Below are 22,919 nucleotides of genomic sequence, written 5' to 3'. Positions count from 1 at the left end.
GAGACTTTCCCCCATAAAATCAGGACATCTGGTCACCTTAGCCAGTCACCCCTTGGCCAGAAGTGATTTCCATCATATCCAGGGGTGGCGCCCAGCACCAATGTTCCTGCTAACTTTTTCCACCCAGGTGCAGAATAAGTTTTGTTCTGTGCACCACCAGTAGAGATGCACGCTGTTGGTAGTGGCTGTGGGCTTTTGCTCCCCAGCAGGACCCATTTGTATCTCTCGTGGGTGGCCGCCCAAGCGCTCAGCTTGCCGGGAACACTGCTCAGCACCCGCACTACACTATTTTCACGCACACTTTGGCGGGAGGAGCTGGGGCTATTGGGAGCCGCTCTCGCCGGGGAAGGGGAGTGGGAGGATGGACCCCGTGTATACTTGCCGGGGAAGGGTGAGATACTTGGTGCCCCCTGGGCTGCTCCCTTCCGGCTCCAGTTTGCAGCTTCTCCGCTGCCTCTTCTAACTCGCCAGCCCGCCCGGCGGCGGCGCCTGGAGCCCGGCTCGCCACACGGGGGCTGGCCGGGAGGGGCGCCCCGCGCAGCCTACGGTAGGGGGCATTGCAATCCCTCCAGCCGCCCGCGCTCCCCGCCCCTGCCAGGGAGGGAATGGAGGCGGATCAGGAGCGCACGCTTCCTGCCAAGGGACGGCTCTGATGCTCGCAGGCAAAGCCGGGGGCCGGCAGGCAGGCAGGAGACACAGCGCGACCGGGAGCCGGGCAGCCCGCCTGGACCCTGCGCCCAGCCCCGCAGCCGCAGCCCCGCTCCCGCCGCCTCCAGCCCGGGCTCGGCAGCTGCCCCGCGCCCCCCGCCGGGGCTGCCTTGTTGCGTCGGGAACAAAGGAAAGTCGCCCCCCTCCGCCCGCCCCTCCCAGCATGAAGATGCCTTGGCTGGCGCCGGGGCCCCGGGCGCTCGGGCTGCTGCTGCTCCTGGCCGGCCACGCTGCGCTGGTAAGTGACACCCGGGCCATTTCAGCCCCCCCCTCCGCAGAGCAACCGGGGGGTTCCCCTCCCCTCCCCCCAGCTCCCCCCCGCCCAAGAGGGGCACCGCCCCCTCCCCAATCCAGCCCCTTCCCCCTGTCATTTCCAGCCCCCCCGCGCGCCCCCTCCCCACCGAGGGGACCCCCCCTCCCACGGCAGCTTCGATTGTTGCAAGACAACAAATGCCCCCCCCCCCCGAGGCTCTGGGTCGATGCCGCGCAGGGGAGCCGCCCCCAGAAAGTTGAGGGTGGTTGGTTGCGCCTTGGCTGGTCGGCCGCGGTGCATGGCCCCCGGGCAGCCGGTCTGGGCCGCATTGTCGGGAGCTAGAGGCTTCCCGGCTGGGTGTGGGCGGGTGCCTGGGGGGGGGGGGGGGCTGCTGCCTGCCAGGTAGCTGCGAAGCCCCAGGGGTGGGCGTGTGGGGGGGGGGGGGGATCTTCCCTGGCTCGTCCCGCACGCGGGCTCTGCGCAGGGCAGTGGGGCGCTGGGGGGCCGAGATATCCGGGTGCCGCTGGAAGGTCGCAGGGACTCAGGACGATGGGGCGGAATTCGCCCCGAGCTGGTGCAGGAGCGCGGGGCGGGCCCTTGCAGAGGGCGGATTGACAGGCGCTGGGGCAGGGACGGGCGGTCCCCGGGGGCTGCCGCCAGACGCGCTCGGGGGGACGCCGGAGCAGCAGGTGGAGTCGGGAAGCGGCGGGGCTGGAGCCCGGCTCGTGCAGCCCCGGGGCTCGCGGGCAGCGTTGCAGCAGGAGGCGCCTTGACGTGAAGGACACTCGAGTTGCGGGCTGCCCCCTCCCCCGCCAGGGATTGTTTCCAGGCCCTTTGATCCTGCTTCCCAGCAGGGCCGGGCGGGGGCTGATCCGCAGGGACACAGCCGGGAGGAGACAAGGGGCCACTGAGTCACGCCAGGGGCAGCTCCCAGGGGGCGTCCCTTGGGCAGGAGCAGACTCGTCACCCGTCTGAGGGCAGAGCTAGTGCTGCCTTGTCACTCCTCCCTCCCCCTGGCCATGGGCCTGGCCTGTCCTGGGGTGTGTGAGCGGAACCGTTCCCAGCAGCGATTCTGTGCAGGGGTCGCACAACCTGCCGCCCAGCTGCGGGCCCAGCAGTTCTACCACCCGGCCCCCACCTGGCTGCTGGCCTGTGAGTTCAGCGGCCCTGGCGGGGTGTCCATACCCTCCCCCAAGCCTCACCCCTACTCTGGCCCCATCCTGCCTCTTCCCGCCCCTGCTTTGCCCTCTCCCCCCATCGCACCCCTTCCCCGAGGGAACTCCAGGGGGCCTGGGCAGGCTGGCAGCAGGGGCTGGGCCCCTCTGGGGGAACAGCTTGTCCACAGGACGGTTGGGGCGGCTGCCGCAGGGCCCAGGCGGCCATGGCGAACCGTACAGTGGACACGATGGCTCTGCACACACCTCCCCCAGGCCACAGGGACGTGCCGGCTGTGGCAGAGTTGGGGGAAGCCAATCTAGCCCCGCTGCATTACCAGTGCTGGCACCAGGGGCCCCCTGGGAGGGGTTAAATCACGAGGGGGGGCCGCAACAGGGGAAGCAGGTGGTGCCTGGGGATGTGTGGGGTGGAGAATGCACAGAGACCTCCCCCATAGCCCTGCCAGAGAGAGGTGCCCACTGGCCCATTAGGAAGATTTGAGGACTGACATTGGCCCTAAGGTAAATTGAGTTTGAGACTCCTGGTTTTGTATCCTAAGAGACAGATGAAACTTTTTTCCCTAATGAGGCTGATGCACCTGATCTTGAATATGCAATCATGGGCGTGATCTATTTGGAGGAACCTATAAATATTGTGCGGCACTCCACCCTACTAGCAGTAAAGCCAAGCAGATGCTCATGCTGCGTATCAATAACTAATCTATTAAGTTGAACAGCACATTTTGCTATTGATCTGTGGCAGACTTGGTTAAACTAACAGCTCTATTATTCCACTGTTTATACACTGGCTAAGAAATTAGTTTTGCTCCTGGAGCCCCGGATTTCTGTGTGGGGGTGGGGGAAGAGACAGCTGAAATGTGGGCTCCGTTCTGAGACCAGCAATGTTTGGGTGCTTGCATGTGACAGCAGGATCAAGTGTTGGGTCATGCTTGGCCATCTCAAGATGGATTTTGTCAGCGCAGAGTCTGGTTGTAAAAGGAATCACAACCGTTCCCCTGGTTCCCTCGGGTGCTGCCTGAGCTCCCTCTCTGCCTCTCTGACTTGCGATGGTTGCTGATGTTTAACTCCAACTTCTTACGTGCGGTCTCACCCGCATGAAGCTCGCCACTCGCGGGAGGCTGTTTGCTCCGTGTCTGATGACTGTCACTTTATACAGCCGCATCGTTTGCTGTTTCATGCCCCTCTTGTTGCCCCTCTTACAGTATGTTTCAGTGCTGATCCCTTTGCCAGGGCTTGGAGCAGCTCTCATGGCTGACAAGAGACAGGGCATGACTGCCATCATGGGCTGCGGCTGAAGGCCTGGCTTGGAAGGCAAGCCCCAGCCCCCCGTTCTGGGCATGCCACAGCCCAGACCCCATGGTGGCCCCTGGGCCCTGCCCAGCCCCCCCATGCACTTCTGTTATGGCTGCTGTCCCCCCTCCAAGGATAATCCATCTCCCCCCAAGCACCAAGCATGCGCGTAAAACCAGCTTCCCCCCTCCTGGCTCCCACAGCGCCGAGCAGCACTACCTCCCCCCGCCCCTTCGGCTCCAGGGGCAGCCGGGCACCATGGCCCCAACCCCAGTTCCAGGCCGGCCCTGGGAGCAGCTGGGCAGCCACACCATGGATCCAATCCCAGCTCTGGCTCCAGGAGCAACTGGGCAGTTGCACTGCAGCCTCAGCCTTCCTGGCTGGTCAGAGCACTGGTCACTCAGGCAGCCAGACTGCAGTCAGAGCCCCTGCCCGCCCCAGCCGGCCGGAGCATGATGGGCAGGTCCACTCCAGTCTTTTAGGGAAGGCAGTGCCTTCCTTTGCCTCGATTACCTGCTGCCCATGGCTGCAATGGCTATCAAGGAGATTCTTTCCGGAGGCTGCAGGACACAGACAGACCCTGTGGGACTCTCTGGCTGCTAGCACAATGAAGTGGCACTGGTGTGTGCTGCAGCCACGGACCCACGTGCCCAAGTGGTTGGTGCAGTTTCCCTGCTGGTTATGCTGGATGCTCCTCACCAGCTCTCTCCAGCCTCTGATACCTCAGCAATTCCTCGGGGTGGATCCGGGCCAGAACGGATCAGTTGCTACGGAAGCTGCTCACCTGAGTGGGTATATTGGGAAATTGGGAGATTGTTTGGATTTGAAGGAATTATGGGATAGCTCCCAGGGAATCGTGCTTGCACCCCCGTTTGGAGCAGTTCAGTGAGCCACGGGACATGTGCCCCCCCAGACGTGGCTGTTGACTCACAAGTGCAGCATGGGTACAGCCACCTGTCGAGGTGCGGATTCCCGTAAGCCAGGATCCGGAGACCAATCACAGCGGCTCCCTAAATCCTGGCCTGGATTCCACAGTCATAGAAGGGAGTGCTGGCATCGCTCCTGCTTTTCACCTTCCAGTGATATTTCCCCTACCTGTAAATTTCAGTGACCGGTTTCTCCTGATGGGGTTTTGAGCGGAAGGACAAAATGGCCATTTGCTGACATCAACCAATTCAAATTGGAAACTTTCTGGCCTAATTGCAGCAAATGCAAGAAAGGATATTAATGCAAAGTTAGCACATGTATTACTGGGTTATTAATAAACACTCCAGGTTGATCAGGCTGGCAGGGAAATGGTTAAATGGAGACTGGGGGTGGGGGAGCATCTTCCTTAAATTCCAATTCAGTAAGAGACTCGTGCTGCCTGTGGCCTGGAGCCTTGCTTGTCAGGGGCCTGTTACTGACTCTGGGCTCTCCGACTGAGTGAGGACTGTTGCTCTGGGGCAATCGGGTGAGATCCAACGCTCTCATGCCACTGAGGAGGCTGGGGTGGGAGGTGCTGTCTTGAATTGAATCCAGACATTGCCCCCCTGTCGTGATGCAGCGTTGGGATGGGACAGCATCACTCTGGCTCTGAGGCAGATTTGGGGAGCTGAGCATGTGCGGTAATAGCAGGCGGGTGTCTCCGGCACAGCGTGTTCCTGCCGGATCCCCCGGCTAGCATGTGATCCTCTGTTTGTGTCTATTGTTTGCAGGCATCGGGTCAGGAATGTCGAGTGCAGCCGCTCTGCAGTTGCTCTGTGCAGGGTGGGTGGCGGTGTGGGGCTCTCCAACAAAGTGCCAGTGTACTGGGTTCCAAACGCCTCCTGCCGCTCGCTGCTGCAGACTTTGGAATCACTTCTGTAGGCAGGGAGCGGAGATCCAGCCTGTCTGGGTGTGTGGGAGAGACACCCCCCTTGGATCTTCTCTGGGGTTACAAACAGCCCCCCCCCCCCCACAGCTCTCCCCAATCCAGCCCCTCCTGGGCACCAGGGTAGAGCTGGCTGGGAAGGGCTGGTGTGGCACTAGAACGGGCTGCAGCAAGGGAGTCTCATTCAAAACTCTAGGCGAGTGAGCGCTCCTGGCAGAGCCTTTGTGTTGTCTTCCCTCTCGAGATGAGCCCCATATCCTGGCATATCCTTGCCCAGGTCCCTCCTTGGGATAGACACTGACCCCCGAACCTCTGACCACGCTAGCCCGCATTGCAGAGGGTGCAGGGCTGGGGGTTACAGCAAGAAGTCTGAGATACCCAGCCTGGGTTGGGTAATGGGGCCCTGAAGAGACAAGATGTGGGGAGCCCATTAATCCATGGGAAGGTGGGCAAAGGATCCAGCAGCCTGGAGGTCAGGAGCTGTGGGGTCATGGGCACATGTGATGGGAGGAAGGGTTTATGATGCATCTCCCTCTTCATGGGGCAGGGAAAGGTGCCTATGGGAATGGCCAACCCCTCATCCCCTGGGGACAATGCAATCCAGGGATTGTTAGTAACCTGGGACGGTTCTTCCCCTCCTCACCCTCGGGCTGGCTGTGACTTGGATGCTCATGTTGTGTTTATCAGCATGTATTCCCCGTGCGAAAATATCTGCGGGTAGCTAATCCATTCCTGGCCGCGGTGGTGCCCTCCCGTGCCCCGGCTGGTGTCTGGCGACGCTGGGAGCAGAGGGGGCGTGCCAGCTGAGATGCTTCTGTTTCCAGGCACTTTGCCAGGCTCCCTCCATGGGCTGGGAACGGGAGTGTTTCTGCGATGTCAAATTTCTTATGCCACTGCATAAGATGAGCTGCGAGGTGTACCCACAGGTGGCCAGATGCCTCTCCCATGCCATCCAGGGCAGCGTGAAGGTCCATAGGACAATCAGCTGCACCCCGTGTGGGTGTGGGGTGGTGTCTGACTTACCATCACTGCCCCCGCCTCGGTTTCCTCCTCTTCCCCAGGGAAGGCCATATTGCCGACTGCAGCGAGGCCAGTGCCTTGCTAGAGATCTGAGGGCGAATGGGCTCAGTTATTGGCCAGCTGAGAAGGCGCTGAATGTAGCACCTGGGCTGCACTGCTGCGTGTGTCTGCCCGTTGGTCTGGAGGGGACCGGGCTAGTGGCAGCCGTGCTGGAGGGAGGCACGGGGGTAATGAGCTGACGGGGCAAGATGAGGGCTGGGTGTGGTGGGGCAGATGTGAGAATGGGGGATGGGCAGGGGCGTGTGCCCACACACATGCTCCATTTCTCCTGCTGTGCTTTGAAACCTCCTCGAATGGATCGGGGGCTGGGAAGCCCCGTCCTTGCTGGCAGGGAGGTGGCTGGGCCACGTGGTTAGAACCACGGGGAGTTCCCCCTTCGCGTCCCAGCGCTAAAGAAACCCGAATCAGAACTGGGCCACAGCAAGGCTGGATTGAGTCCTGGGGAGGCAGCCAGCTCTGTGCCCCGACAGCTAAGGCAGGGGAAGCGAATGCTCCTGGATCCACGCGGGGCAGTCGGTCGGTCTCTCCCCGGCCTTTGCCCCTCGCTCCCGAGGCCCAGTGCTGCAGTAGCCTCCTGGCTTCAGCCATTGGGTATGAGGTTGACCCCTCCTTGTCGGACAGGCCCTCAGTACATTGAAGTGGAAAGGCTCCCCTGGCTGGCTCCCCTGGGCCACAGCCAGTGAAAATGATTCTCTCCTGAATAGGCTCCAGCTCCAGCATGTTGACCCTGCAGAAGCCAGTTGAATGAAGCCCTGCTCTGGGGCCACTGCTGGTGTCTTGAGGGCAGGTGGGGGGAGAGCGTGGGAGCCAATAGCCTCTTGTCTCCGCGGCTCCCTTCTCATCTCGCCCTCTCCTGGACATGGCTCCGCGGAGAAGCCTCTGCCTAAAGCAGAGCGAATTCTCCCTCGCAGGCTTCGCATCTTCACCTGCATTTTGGGAATTGCTGGTGTATTTCAGTTTGGTTCTCCCGGCCTCCCTCCAAGGCCCCTTGTCTCCTTTCAAGAGGATGGTTTCATGTTGCCTGCTGCATATGTAGATGGACTCTGGTGTTCTTCCAGGCTTCCCTGGAGGAGGCCTTGGTGAATCATCAAAAGCATTGGCCCCTTGACGGGGAACTGTGTAGAACAGTCAGTGTTGTTCCTTTAAATATGCAAAGTAATATTTAAATATGCAAAGGCAGTGATTTGAACTCAGAACCCCTCCCACCTCTGGTCCCAGAGTTGTCCAGAGGCTGGTTTATGCCAAGTAAAAAACTAAGCTGCACCAAAGTGGGACACTTCTGCACTGACATAAGTAGAGTGAGTCTGTGCCAGCACTTTCACCAGGCTCTGTGCTGACGGGGCGGTACCTCTGCCCCGGGATGGAATTTAGGAAGACAGAGACCCCAGAATAGCCAAAAGCCCAGCGGCTAAGGTATTTGCCTGCAATGTGGGAGACGGAGGCAGGCTCTGTTCATGTGGATGGCTACCTGGACTTAGAGCCCCAGGAAGCACTGGGGAGTAATTACTTTGAATGACTCGGGGGACTTATTTTGAAATAGCAACAGTGGAGCGTCCACACTGCTGCTGTTTGAAATCAGCGTTATTCCTCGTGGACAGCAGGGGTTATTTCGAAATACAGGCAGTCCCCGACTTACGCGGATCCGACTTACGTCGGATCTGCACTTACGAACGGAGCTTTCTCGCCCCGGAAGTCGGGACGAGAAAGCCCCGTTCGTAAGCTGCTCCGGTGCCCCTGGTCTGCTGGAGACCGTCTCCAGCAGACCAGGGGCACCGGGCGGGTTCCCGCGCTTCTGAGGCTTTGCCAGAGCAAAGCCTCGGAAGCGCGGGAACCGCTGCTGCTGCCACTTGGGTGCCGGTGCCTGTGGTCTGCTGGGGACCGTCCCCAGCAGACCACAGGCACCGGGACCCAAGCGGCAGCAGCGGGCGGGTTCCTGCGCTTCTGAGGCTTTGCCAGAGCAAAGCCTCAGAAGCGCGGGAACCCCCGCTGCTGCCGCATGAGACCCGGTGCCTGTGGTCTGCTGGGGACGGTCCCCAGCAGACCACAGGCACCCGGACTGAAGCCGCAGCCGCGGGGGGGTCCCGCGCCTCTGAGGCTTTGCCAGAGCAAAGCCTCAGAGGCGCGGGGAACCGCCGCTGCTGCCGCTTCAGTCAAAGCGGCAGCAGCGGCGGTTCCCCGCGCCTCTGAGGCTTTGCTCTGGCAAAGCCTCAGAGGCGCGGGACCCCCCCGCGGCTGCGGCTTCAGTCAGGGTGCCTGTGGTCTGCTGGGGACCGTCCCCAGCAGACCACAGGCATCCAGACTGGAGCGGCAGCAGCGGCGGTTCCCCCGCGCCTCTGAGGCTTTGCTCTGGCAAAGCCTCAGAGGCGCGGGACCCCCCGCGGCTGCGGCTTCAGTCCGGGTGCCTGTGGTCTGCTGGGGATGGTCCCCAGCAGACCACAGGCACCCTGACTGAAGCCGCAGCCGCGGGGGGTCCCGCACCTCAGAGGCTTTGCCAGAGCAAAGCCTCAGAGGCGCGGCACCCCGCTGCCGCTGCGGCTCTGCTCCCCGTGTCCCTGGTCTGCTGGGGGGGGGGGGCGCAGCTAGTGTGCCCCCCCCCCCAGCAGACCAGGCTTTTGTTTTGGACTCTGGGGCAGAGCAGCTGGGGCGCTGCCGATTGGTCCTGCAGCGCCCGTGGGCACTACTGGACCAACCCGGCAGCACCCCAGCTGCTGTGCCCCAGGTCCTGATTCAGCCGCTGCTGGTCAGTTTCAGCAGCGGCTGAATCAGGACGTCTGGGGCAAAGTAGCTGGGGTGCTGCTGGGTTGGTCCAGTAGCACCCCAGCTGCTCTGCCCCAGGCGTCCCCAAGTCAGCTTCTGCTGAAACTGACCAGCGCTGACTACAGGAAGCCCCAGGCAGAGTTGCTCTGCCCCGTGCTTCCTGGAATCAGCTGCTGATCAGTTTCAGCAGCAGCTGACTTGGGGACGCCTGGGGTTCTTAAGTTGATTCTGTATGTAAGTCAGAACTGGCGGTCAGTTTCAGCAGTGTCTGAATCTGGACGCCAGTTCCGACTTACATACAGATTCAACTTAAGAACAAACCTACAGTCCCTATCTTGTACGTAACCCGGGGACTGCCTGTAACCAGCTTGGTAGTGTGGATGCTCGGCTTGTTATGTTGGAATAAGGGCCACAGACCAGGGCCACAGGACAACTCATTGTGTTTACAAGTGTTCACAGGTCAGGAAAGCTGTTTCCCATCCAGCTCTGGACATGTGTCCACAGACCACTTATTTATTTCAGTGCAAGTTTGCCTGTAGACTAGTCTGAAGCCTCTTGCTTCCAGCTGTAGAACTTCAGCATCCCCACCTATCAGATGCACAGAGACAAAATGGGACGTGACAAGCCCCCTGTTCCTGGGCTGAAAACTGCAATGCAGTGTGAGACCCACGTAGGGACAGCATCAAAATTTCAGTCTGTCATGAAAAATGATGCTTTGGATATTGTTAATTTCCTTGTCCACCAGCTCTTTCCTGGATCCGGGATGGCGGCTGGGGGAGCTGTCCTTGAACTACTCGAGTCTCTGCTCTGACTCTGTTGATGATAGACCTTCGAGGGAATGTTAAATGATTATGTGAGATCTCAAACCAAGGTCCTGACCACTTTCAGGCATTAAATCTTCCCTGGCGCTCTTCCCGGCTGTGGGCCACATTCCAATATGAGTAATTACATTCTCTTTGCTGAAATTTCCCCTGCACTTTAAAATGGAAACATTTTATTCTTCACTTCCCTTTCCTGAAAATACCCATTACGTAATGTTGCTGAGTGCAGGTACACAGCTGCCCTCTTCTAGCCCAGAGAGAGCTGCATTTTTCTGATGGGGGAGGGGATTTATACACCTACAGGAGGAACGTCTGCTCTCACAAAGGCCAGTGCCAGTTCGCTGACCACAGGGAGCTGCACTGGCACATGGCAAAGCGCTGGAGGGAAGGAATTGCAGTAAACAACACGCCGTCACTGCTATGTATGTCATCAGTAAACGACACTATTAGTGAACAGAGAGAGAGCCCGTTAGTGCCCTGGGCTTGTGCAGGCGCATCGGCCAGGCCTGGGAGCTGGCAGTTCTGAGCTCCAGGCAGGGCTCTGGAATAGAGTGCAGCCTAAAGGGCTGAGCAGGGTGGAATTCCTGGGTTCTGTTCCCAATGCCACCACCTTGTGGGGAAAAGTCCCTGCCCTTCTGTGCCTCAGTTTCCCCATGTGCACCACAGGGATAATGCTTCCTTTGGAAAGGACTTTGAGTTCCTCTGGCAGAAGGGGCTGTGGGAACGACTGAGCTCTCTGTCTGGTGATGACATTTCCTCGGGGGTGCTGGGTGCCCCTCTGCTAATCTTTCCTCTGGTTTCCCTGCCCAGAGCAGGGCTCAGAGTTTTCAGGAATCACCTTCAAGATGCAGCCTCCGAGTGTCCCTTTGCCTTCCCCCAGTGTGACGTCTGCTCCTGCCAGCCTGTGGCTGTCCAGGAGCTGCAATGGCGGGAGACCGGGGCGTATTTGTATCCCATTTCATGCCTTTCTCTTCTTTCCAAGCCCCATCGCACGGCAATGTAAACAGCTGGTTGACGGGAAGCTGGGAATCCCCATCACCTCAGAGCCAGGGCAAAGGGGGGTTGGGAGCAGGGTCTTGCAGCAGATCAGAGCTGGAATAGAACCTGGAGTCCTCCCTCCGGGCGCTAACCTCTCCCCCACCGCCCTCACGGAACTGGGAGCAGAACCTGGGAAACCCAATTCCCAGCCCTCCGCCTCTATTCTTTGGGGCATTCAAAGCTGGGCTCCGGAGCTGTGGGGTGCTGACTGACTCCGGGTCAGAGCTGGACTGTGCTTGGGATTCTGAGCCCCCCCTCCTGACATCTGACCTGTGCAGTGAGGGGGCTGGCGGGAATGAACGGCGGCCAGCCCACAGATCCAGCCCGGGGGCCAGATGCAGGCCACCTAACACTTGGATCTGGCCTGCGAACTGCATCTGGCTGCTCTCTATGTATAGCCTGCTGCCCAGGCCACCACATTTCCAGGTAGTAGGATCCGATTTCGATGGGTCATGGCTCACAGTCGTGGCAGGGGCTGGAGCAGCGAGCCCTTTAAATAGACGCAGCAACCCTGGGCGGGTGCCAGACAGTGCAGTAGTGGCAGAGTAACAAGCCCTTTACTGGGTTTTTAATTCAAAGCCTCTGGCCCCAGACAACTCTGGGAGGAGGCTAGTCCCCAGCCCCGCCCCTTCTGCATCAGGCCCTGCCCCTTCTGGGGGTGCACCTGGCCCATGGCCATGTACCAAAATTCATTAAATGGCCCCCCTGCAAAAAGTATCATCCACTCTTACCATAGAGCTTGCTGGGCCTTGCAAGAGATTTTGTGTGTGCACGTTTGGCTGGACATTCAGTATAAGTGGCTTGGCACTGGGCTTTGTGCCTGCGATTATGGTCTGTAGTTAACCAGCCCTACTGGGTGGGGAAGCACTGGGATGGGTTCCCTAGGGAGGGGGTGGCATCTCCTTCCCTAGAGGTTTTTAAGTCTCGGCTTGACCAAGCCCTGGCTGGGATGATGGAGTTGGGATGATGGAGTTGGGGTTGGTCCTGCTTTGGGCAGGGGGCTGGACTCGGTGACTCCTGAGGTCTCTGCCCGCCCTGGGATTCCAAGATTCTAGTGCTGCTCAGAGTTGCTGGATTGATCACTCCAAGAATTCATAGAATCCTGCAGGGGACTAGGACTTCAGTCGTTTTTGTTGCTCTTCTCTGGACCTTCTCTAATTTCTCCACATCCTTCTTGAAATGTGTGCCCAGAACTGGACACAACACTCCAACTGAGGCCTAATCAGCAGGGCTATGTCTACACTGGCCCCTTTTCCGAAGGGGGCATGCTAATTTTCAACTTCAGAATAGGGAAATCCGCGGGGGATTTAAATAAAGATGTCCGCCGCTTTTTTCCGGCTTGGAGAAAAGCCGGAAAAAAGCGTCTAGACTGGCCCGATCCTCCGGAATAGAGCCCTATTCCGGAAGATCTCTTATTCCTAGATCCTCCAGAATAGGGCTTTATTCCGGAGGATCGGGCCAGTCTAGACGCTTTTTTCCGGCTTTTCCCCAAGCCGGAAAAAAGCGGCGGACATCTTTATTTAAATCCCGCGGGGGATATTTAAATCCCCCGCGGATTTCCCTATTCTGAAGTTGAAAATTAGCATGCCCCTTTCGGAAAAGGGGCCAGTGTAGACGTAGCCCCCAGGTGTGGTCTATACTACATGGGAATGTCAAAGGAAAATACGTAACTCCAGCTGCATAATTTACGACGTATCTTATGTTGCATTTCCACGCCGACCTCGTGAGAAGCAGGCGTACCAGCACCAACACCCTTTGAGTTCGCTCTAGCGGGTCTACATTACGCCTGCGAAATTGAACCCCGGAAGATTTGACCGCAGCATCGTTGATTTTCCGTATAGTGTGGACGTGCCCGGAGCAGAGCAGAGGAACAACTTCTCATGACTTGCTCACACCACTCTGTTAATGCAGCCCAGAATCATATGGGCTATTTTTACAGTGGTGTCTCATTGGTGACTCATATTTTACTTTGTTGTTCACTGTGCCCTCTAGATCCTTTCAGCCATACTCCTTCCTAGACAGTCCCTCCATGGAGCACTTTGAATTTGTTCTTATTGATCGTCAGCATGTTTGCCTCAGACCAGTTCTCCAGTGTGTCCAGATCACTTTGAATTATGCCCTGTCCTCTGAAGCGCTTGCCACCTCTCCCAGCCTTGTAATGGGTGTCACGGGGTGTCATGGGGCAGACTCACCACCATAGCGTCTCCAGCCGGCAGTCCTGGGAATTAGCTTGTTTGGACGCCTCCCTCTAGTTCATGGGTTCCCAAACTGGGAGGCATGAAGAAATTCCACCGGGGGGGAGGGGGGCGCGAGGCCACCCAGTCTCCACCCCCCATCAAGTTTTGCTGCCCTGTTTAGTTCCTTTTTCCAGGGGCAAACCATGCCAGAGGCCCAGCTCAGATCAGAACCCAGGAGTCCTGAGTCCTCGTCTTCTGTTCTAACCACGAGGCCCCTTCCACACTCCTGCCATGAGGCAGGCAAGGTAAATCCTCCTCCACCCTACTGTTAGAATAACCAGTGCTGGCCCAGTCTGCCCAGGGGCGCTGTTTCCTTCCTTGCATCCCAGGAGACAAAACATTTCTGTACACTGCACAGAGCCCCAAGCCCCCTGCCCTGTTCTACCAGGGGCTGGGGAGGAGGAGGCCCATGAGGTCCCCTTGCAAAGCTATTGGTGGCAGGGCCCTGGGGAGACCCACATGATCTTTTCCAACTCAGTGAGCTGGGAGCTGCAGGGCTCATTCTGGCTTGAAGTCTGACTAGGTGCTTTTTAAGGAGTCTTGAATTATACGTGGCATTCTACGTGGCACGAGGAAGCAGGCTGGGGATTACTATTTAAGAGGCAGTGATATTTTTATGTAGATCTCTGTAGACTTAGAGCCAAGACCCACCTCCTTCTCCTTCACACTTGGGCAATTCCAGCCTGTTAGAAAACTTCTCGTGGCTTTTCCCCAAAGACGAGCCTTTGCACTGGGAATGAGAAATTCTGCCTCGCAGAATCTCTTTGGCTTTCCCCCGAAAGTTAGAAGCGCCCAGAAAAAGGAGCTTGGAATGAAAGAGCTGACAAGCCCCATACAAAGGGTGTCCCCTTAATAACTTAGGCTACGTCTTCACGGAGGACCTATTTCAGGATACCGGAAGTATCCCAAACTAGCTATTTTGCATCTTTAAAGTAGCCCGTTGTTTCAAAATAGATTTTGAAATAATATAACAGGCACACTATTTCAGTGTCCTGGTAACCCTCATTCCATAAGGGTTAAGGGACGTTTTGGAACAGTGCTTTATTTCGAAATTACCTTGAAATTTGCATAGTGCAAATAACATAGCTTATTTTGAGGTAAGGATGCAATGTAGACCAGTGTTTCTTAAACTGTGTTTTGTGGCACACCGGTGTGCCGCAAGGCAGTTGGAGGTATGCCGCGGAGGACAACAGAATTAAAAATGGCTGCCCTTAAAGGGGCAGGTGACTTTTTTTTTTGCTCAACAAAAAATCCTTGGTGTTCCTCATAAAAGAAAATTATTGTTTGGTGTTCCTTGGTCTTAAAAAGTTTAAGAAACAGTTGTGTAGACGCACCCTTAGGAACTGTGTGTGAGATTTAATAGCTAACTGGGCCTAGTTCTCGTCTTGGACCAGTTTTATACTGTGTAGCTGCACTGTCTGCTATAGAGTCACTCCTGCTTGGCCGGTCTCAAAGCAGGCTTGTGTTGAAAGGTACAGTCCAGGTTATAATTCACACTGACTCTCATGGACCCAATTATCAGTGTGGGGCAGTGGTTTGGAAATTGGGTGTGTTGGGTTCTCTCTTGGCTGTGACCTTGGGCCAGTCACCCCCCCCCCCTTGGCCCCCGACCCGTCCCCACCCTTTGAGCCAGTGCTCGGTGGGGCAGGGACTCGCACTGTGTGGCTATCGTACCTAGCACCACTTGGCTGGGGCCCTCTGGGCCCTATTGAAATGTAAAGAATTGGTCTCTGCCCCGTGGGCAAGGCCACTGAGATGAAGTCCCTGCTCTTACACTGAGCATGCAGCTGAAATAGGGCCTCGCATTGGGGAAGCATGCAGCTGAGAGAGGGCCTCGCATTGGGGGAGCATGCAGATGAGAGAGGGCCTCGCATTGGGGGAGCATGCAGATGAGAGAGGGCCTCGCTTTGGGGGAGCATGCAGATGAGAGAGGGCCTCGCATTGGGGGAGCATGCAGATGAGAGAGGGCCTCGCATTGGGGGAGCATGCAGATGAGAGAGGGCCTCGCTTTGGGGGAGCATGCAGATGAGAGAGGGCCTCGCATTGGGGGAGCATGCAGATGAGAGAGGGCCTCGCATTGGGGGAGCATGCAGATGAGAGAGGGCCTCGCATTGGGGGAGCATGCAGATGAGAGAGGCCTCGCATTGGGGGAGCATGCAGATGAGAGAGGGCCTCGCATTGGGGGGGCATGCAGATGAGAGAGGGCCTCGCTTTGGGGGAGCATGCAGATGAGAGAGGCCTCGCATTGGGGGAGCATGCAGATGAGAGAGGGCCTCACATTGGGGGAGCATGCAGATGAGAGAGGGCCTCCCATCGGTGGAGCTTATTCCAACGACCCTCTTGCAGTAGATTTGGAAGTGGCCGGGAACCTTGTGCTCCTTTGAAACCCGTAACCCTGGTGTATATGTGCACCGAACCTCCCAATTGGCCCATCGCTGGCGGCTGAGTTGGCTGGTGATGGCACGGGGGGAGGGATGTGTTTCTAAAATGGGATCTGCCCTGGAAAGCCAGGAATCAGCCCCCCTTGAGTCTGGCTTCACCAGAGGCGATGGGAGGCAGGTTTTCATCTCCCTTCCCAGGGCTCCCAGCCAGGATTTCTCCCCTTGCCGTTTGGCATCCGTTGCGGACTGGGCCAGATAGGGGCTTAAGGATCAACTTGTCACTTTAATTACTAAGAGCACAGATCAGCTGTAACCTCTCCGCAGGTTTCCGCAGTTACCTGTGTGCATTAGCGTTTGGCTGCAGACAGAGAGGGGTGTAGCCCCCAGAGAGGCAATGTACCAGCGGGGCTGGGAGCAGAGGGACAGTAGCTGCAGGCTGAACTCCCTCAAGCTACCCCATGCCATCCCACCTGCCTCCCACAAGTGTCTGTCTCACTGCCGGCTGCACCGGTTGGGCCTGCTTCAGCGTGTGTAAACCGTGACTCCCGAACACGGCTGCTAATTCCGGCACCTCTGCTGAGGAGCAGACTCACCTGTGCCAAGACCCGCAGGGCTGCTCAGCACACGTCTCCCGGCATGGAGGGCATTGGTCACTGGGCCTGACCTCCCAGCTCAGCCCTGCAGCTGCCGTGGCATTGGCGGTGTTGCTGATGGGTCTTTCCAAGCAGCAGGTTCTTTGGTACCTCCAGGGGATAACAAGAATTTGGTGCCTGGTGCTCCTGCTTGAAGCCCAAGGACCTGCTGGGAGCTGGGGCAAGTCTGTCTGGCCACAGCCATGCACAGGAAACCCATGGAGACAGGTCTGTTTCTGGGACAGGGCCAGGGCGAGCCAGCAGGCCTCCTTCTGTGGCTGCAAACTCATTAGTGGACTGGGACTGGCCAGCCTTGCTCAAGCTGGCCTGGCTCTCTTGTCCTCTGCAGCCGCCTTTGCCCATCCTGGGGCTGCTGGGACCTGCTTTGCACTTCCTTTTCTGGGCCCGCCGGAGCCATGTGAGGCTGCTCTGACGAGAGCCCAACGCACTCCCGCGACAGCAGGGCTCAGGGAGGGAGACGTCCTAGCACTGACGTGGCTCGGCAGCAGGGGAGGAAGGCAGCGGAACATGGGTTTCCAGTCATGCTTCTCTCGCAGTCGTTTAAAATTCATCTTGGCTGCAGTCCAGACTGGGCCATTGGAAACGCTGCTGTAGGTGCGCGTCTGCCAAGGCTGGAGGACAGACCCAGAGCACAGGCCTCCCTTCACGGGGTGCGGGCTGGTGGGAGGAGCTGGCTCCTCTCTCATGTGGGAGGGGAAGGTTTCTGGGGAGGGTCTTCCAGCCCAGCGAAGGGAGCAGGACTGTGGCGTTCTCAGGGTTTCTCTTAGCTCGAGAAGGGGCCGCCCAGCGGCGTCCTCATGGCTCCGGGTTGCGGGGCTCTGGGGCGGGCAGGGTGCTAGGTCCATCTACTAAGAAGGAACTTTTGCTGCCTGCTGCCCTATGGAAGACTGTCCCTTGGTCACCCGAAGCCAGACCTCCGGCAGGCTCTGAGCATGGTTCCTTCGGCACCGTGGCAGCGTAGGAACGAAGGTGATACCCCTGGGGGGCTGGGAGAGGGGTTTCTCTCATCCCCTGCAGCTCCAGACAGGGGCTGGATTACTGAGCTGTCATTTGCTTGCTCAGGAGAGTGGGACTTGTTCAGCGGTCGGGGTTCGCGTTGTGTGCTGATCTCAGCAGTTTGCCTGTTCCACATGCCACCTCCGTGCAGACAGGCTCCTCGGGCTCTGTCCTTCCAGTGAGCGGGCAGCTGCGTTTCCTCCCGACACGCACAGAGAGCAGGGGGATGCTCTCTTCATCAGCGACGGAGGTGGGAGCCCACAGCCCGCTGTACTCCTCCGGGGGGCTGAACACAGCACAAAGCGCATGGGTTTGGTAGGCTGCAGCCCACGCCCTCACAGACGGAGATTCCCCACCACAACACACTGTCCTCCCCTGCCCTCCCTATTGGACTTGAGAGTCATCAGCAGCTGGTTGGCCATGGAGTCTGAATCTCTTCCCCCCAGGGCGGAGCTGAGCTGAGCCCCTGGGGAAGGCTGCCCGGTATGCACAGAGGAGCCTGTGTCTGCAGTGTCACTCCAGCATGGCTCTGCCCTGAGGCCACACTGATTTGAAAGCGGCATAAAGAAAGTCAGGGGTGGAAACAATCCCAATAGACTCACTGAGCCACTCACCAAGGCTATGTCTAGACTACGGAGTTTTTCTGGAGGTGTCCCGGAAAAACTCGGCTGCATCAAGGGAATGCGTCTGCTCTTCTGACATTTTTTGCGGAAGAGCAAACGTGCTCTTTTGGAAGCCCTGTATTCCTTGTGCCACAAGGAAGAAGGGCTCTTCCGAAAGAGGAGGTTTTTCTGAAATTTGGCCCAGTGTAGATGGGCCACATTTCAGAAAACCCTCTTCCAAAAACACCATCGGAAAAAGGTTCGCAAATTGCAGTGCACCATTTGCGTACCTTTTTCCGATAAAAAGCGGCAGTCTAGATGTAGCCCAAGTGGGCCGGGGCCCTCTGACAGCCATCCATTTCTTCCCTCTCCCCTGCCTGGGCTCCTGCAGCATCTGCTCACAATGTGGATTAAGTGTAATTTAGTTTATCTGGCTGCTGATTCTTTCAAATCTACTCCATTTAGTTGAGGACATTAGGTTTGTAATCTGGCTTTAACATTTTAGCCAACGTCAATGTAAAAAGGTGGGGGTTTGCGGGTGGGGGATAGGTTGGAGAGGCAGCGTGGTCTCCTAATGTGATACTGGAAAACTTGTCTCCATCTTCCTGCTGTCTGATTCTTCGCTTACTGCAGGCAGAGCTCATATTGATTTCAGAGGTGCAGGATCAGAGCTAAGACCTTTGGACCAGACCACACTGGCCTTGGGTGGTTTCGAAGTGTTGCATGAGATTTCTGCTCTCTCATATCAGAGAAGCTGTCGTAATGTAACGCAGCCAGGCAGCTTAGAAAATTGCAGCTCCTCTGCCTTGCGCATCCCACCGAATAGCACTGAGCTCCTGTTTAAAATACAGGAGTTCCCATTGACTCCCTATTTGCACCCATTTACAGCATACACCCTATTAGGGTGTGTCTAGACTACAGGGTTTTGTCGACAAAAGTGGACTTTTGTCGACTAAACTATACCTGCGTCCACACTGCCTTTGAGTTATGTCGACATAATGTCGACAAAACTCAGCAGTTTTGTTGACGTATGTAAACCTCATTCTATGAGGAACAGCACCTTTTGTTGACAGAGTTCTGTCGATAGAAGGCATTATTGCATCTACACTGTCCTTTGCGTCCACACTGTTATGTCGACAAAGCGGCTTGTAGTCTAGACGCTCTTTGTCGACAGAAGCTTTGTCGACAGTATCTGTCGACAAAACTTCTGTTGACAAAACCCTGTAGTCTAGATGTACCCTATACTGTCAGACAGGTGGTGGTGATGACGGGGGAGGGAGGAGGAAAGGGAGGGGCGATGTCTGCGGAACTCTGTGTTTAGTAAATTAAAATTTGCATCCAAAAAACTGCTAAAAGAATGTTAAGATTACAATGTGGAGTGCTCACAAGTTAGGAAATGCCATTGTTAATGTTGCCGGTGTTACCTAACTTCTGCCCTCTGTGGGTACACACAGCACGCGTGTTTTTCATGATAAGATCACACAGTTGTTTTCCTTGGAACCCTGTCTCATTCATAAGAACATACAAACGGCCATTCTGGGTCAGACCAATGGTCCATCTAGCCCAGTAAACTGTTTGCTGACAATGGCCAATTCCAGATGCTCCAGAGGGAGGGAACACAACAGGTAATCCTCACATGTTCCCTCCCCTATCTCCCACTTCCAGACAAACAGAGGCTAGGGACACCATTCCTACCCATCCTGGCTAACAGCTTTTGATGGACTTAAACTCCATGAATTTATCTAGCTCTTTTTTGAACCCTGTTAAAGTTCTAGCCTTCACCACATCCTCTGGCAAGGAGTTCCACAGGTTGACTGTGTACTTAGTTAAGAAAAACTTCCTTTTTTTTGTTTTAAACCTGCTGCCTATTAATTTCATTTGATGACCCCTAGTTCTTATATTGTGGGAATAAGTAAATAACTTTTCCTTATTCACTTTTTCCACACCAGTCATCATTTTATAGACCTCTATCATATCCCCCTTAGTCTCCTCTTTTCTAAGCTGAAAAGTCCAAGTCTTTTTACTCTCTCTTCATATGGGACCCGTTCCAAATCCCTAATCATTTTTGTTCAGATCAGTGGATGGACGGTGGACAGCAAATGGGTGTTGGACTGAGGGTATGTCTACACTGCAGAGTTTTTCTGGAATTATGGCCATTTTTCCAGAAAAACTATACTTACATCCAGACTGCTATTGTGTTCTTTCGACAGGATTTTTTCTGACAGCGGTAAACCTCTCTCTAAAAGGAAGAAGCCTTTTTCCGAAAGAGCGCTTTTGGAAAAAAGCATGTGTGGATGGGTAAGAGGGTTTTTTTTTCGAAAGACGAGGCCTCCAGGAAAAAGCACAGGTGCCCTGGTGGCCGCTCCATCCATAGTAATCACAACTTAAATGCGAGATAGCGTCCAATTAATGTGGACGCTCTCTTTTGAAAAAGCAGGTCCCTTTTTCAATGCACTTTGGCAGTGTGGACACTCTCTTTTGAAAGATGTTTTTCCGGAGAGCTCTTCTGGAAAAGCTTCTTCTGCAAGAAGCCTGCAGTCTAGACGTAGCCTGAGGGGGTAACTATCAGTATCTCCCCCCCCCCCCCCCCCGATGTGGGCTATTGCATCTCGTCCAAACTCTTCTCTGAAGACAGAATTATTAATGTCCTCCTGGACTTTTCTAAGGGGCTTTCTTCATAGTATCTCCGCGCTTTACAAACACAAATGCATTTATCTTCCCAGCACCTCTGTGAGGAGGTTTTATTATCCATGTTCTATACACAGGGAATTGAGGCCCAGAGATTAAAGCAAAAAGTGTTAATTAGCTTTGGGTGCCGCTTTTGAGATGTTCAACCTGATTTTTCAGAGTATTTAGCATTGATAGCACTTAATGTGTTCGGAGCAGAGCAACTGAGTACTCAGCACTTCTGCAAATTGGCCCTCATGTGCCTCAAGTTGGGTTCCCAGGGAAGGAGGAACTGATAAGTCTCCTGGGAAAGGACGGCTTCACTGACTTGCGAGCAGCTAATGGGAACACTGTGGCCGTATTCAGAGATCTGAGCCATGAAACCCGAGGCAGGGCCCTACGGACAATACCCTGCACTGCACAACCTTGATTCATTCCTAGAGGACGCTTTGTCCTGCGCACCAAACACGCAGTGTCCTGTGGAAAACCGGAGTAAGTGACCACGTGATGAGAGACTGTGTCATGATGCAGATGCATAAGGGGGCTGTATGCAGGCAGCACGGGTAATGTTACTACTGGCATCTTCCAACTTGTGGGTATGTGACTTTGCAACCCTAATGCTCTTTTAATGGGGTTTTAGATGTAATTTCCCAAGTTAAATAAAACTCATTAAAACTGGAACCCTCCCCCCCAAATGTAATGAAATGGAACTATGCTAACTCCTGTCATGGGCCAGCAGTGGGGTTGGGCTCTTTAGACACACAGCACAGTTCTCTGCTACTTGTAGCAGTAGAAGGCTGTTATCTTTTGTACCATCCTTCCCCTGGAATGGGATGGAGAGATCTACTGTGGCAGTGAGTTTCCCAGCTATTTGTGGGCAGCAGAGGAAGGTAGGGACTCAGGAATAAAGCATTCTACACCTGCATCTCAAAGGGAGTGTTCTCTAGTGGTTACAGAGCCTCCTGTCACTGTCTGCCTGACCCTCACCCCGTGTTAGTTCAATGAGGGTGCTTAATTTCCTTGGACTCCTTTGAAGATCTCACCCTGGCACTCTTGAGTCATTGACCCTTCTTTAGGGAAAGCTGGGCTGGGAGGGGAGGGAGAGGCAGTGAAAACAGAGCACTTTTGTGGCAACACATAGATCTTCCTCTGTTAATTAATTTGACATTTATATAGAGCCTCTCATGCACAGATCCAGCGTGCTTTGGCAGCCTCACACACAGGACAGCGTATGTAGGCAGCATGCCCTTTGTATCAGCCAGCGGAAAGCGTCAGCAACACAGAGATGCTCCACAGGCATTCAGGCTGGAAAGGAAGAAGGGTTCTGTCCCCGGCTGTAAGTGCAAGAGAGAGAGAGCAGCCAATTGGGGGTGGCTAAGTGAGTTCCTCATGCTGGCAACTGGGCTAGCTCCGTTTGTTAGCACCAGTGGCTCAGGGCTGACGTACAGCAGCTGTGGCAATATGACAGCTCCGCGCTCCAGCTTGGGTCTGGGTCACCAGCACCAGATCCTGCGCCAGGCATCTGCTTTCTTGGAGATCGTTAGAATCATGAGGTTAGAAGGGACCACGAGAGTCATCTAGACTTGTAGAATCAGAATCCTACAACTGGAAGGGACCTCGCGATGTCTTAAAGTGCAGTCCCCTGCCCTCATGGCGGGACCAGGCACTGGCTACCACAGGGCTGGGCAAAATACGTCCTGAGGACCAGATCTGGCCCACGAAGCCACCGGGTCCGGCCTGCAGACCACCCTGCTGGGACCCTCAGGCACCCAGCCCAGTAGGTGCAGCTCTTTGCTCTGGAGGAAGGGGGAGTCTTTGTGTGATCTCCCTGATCCCAGGCCAATCCTTAGCTCCTATTGGTTGGAAACAACTGGCCAATAGGAACTGACCCCAGCCAGAAACAACCAGCCAATAGGAGCTGAGAGATTGGCCTGGGGAATGGGGGCCGTGCAAGCCTCTCCCTCCTCCTGGAGCTGAGAACCACATGGAGGGAGCCGCCTTTCAGTTTTAAGCGTCTCGGGCTGCAGCAGAAAGGGAGCCCAGCCTGCCTTCGGATGCTGCAGGGCTACTGGCTGGGAGATGCTTAGGGAAGTGCCTCCCAGCCAGAGCCTACCTCTGGTACCCTGCCCCTCCCACACCCCAACTTCCTCCCCCAGGTCACCTTCCAAACCTGCAGCCCCCGCCCCAGGTCACAACTCCCTCCTTCACCCAAACTCCCTCTCAGACCTCATACTATCTCCTGCACCCCGTCCCGTTCCCCAGGCCCCCTTCTGTACCATCCTAGACCCCACACTCCCTCCACAGAAAAGTGCGGCCCTTGACCACTTACAAAATCTTAGAGTGCCCCCCCCCCCACCAAAAATTATTGCTCACCTGGTCTACCATCTAGATCATCTTGATGAGATCTTT

At 56.1% G+C, this 22,919-nt stretch overlaps 1 protein-coding gene across 1 annotated transcript in view; it reads left to right on the top strand.

Moving 5' to 3' along the window:
- Positions 1-485: 485 nt before the first annotated feature.
- The window catches only part of SDC3 (syndecan 3), a 149,092-nt gene continuing 126,658 nt past the window's right edge, over positions 486-22,919 (top strand). Inside the window, exon 1 of the mRNA XM_075908989.2 lies at positions 486-946. Within this exon, the coding sequence (XP_075765104.2) occupies positions 653-946 (294 nt within the window). The 5' untranslated portion in view covers positions 486-652. The remainder of the gene's footprint in view (positions 947-22,919) is intronic.

This window comes from Pelodiscus sinensis, chromosome 26, assembly GCF_052426305.1.
Source record: "Pelodiscus sinensis isolate ZL-2025 chromosome 26, ASM5242630v1, whole genome shotgun sequence".
In the NCBI taxonomy this organism is placed as follows: Eukaryota; Metazoa; Chordata; order Testudines; family Trionychidae; genus Pelodiscus; species Pelodiscus sinensis.
Note: the sequence above shows the minus strand (reverse complement) of the source record. Positions and strands in the feature narration are given on the sequence as shown.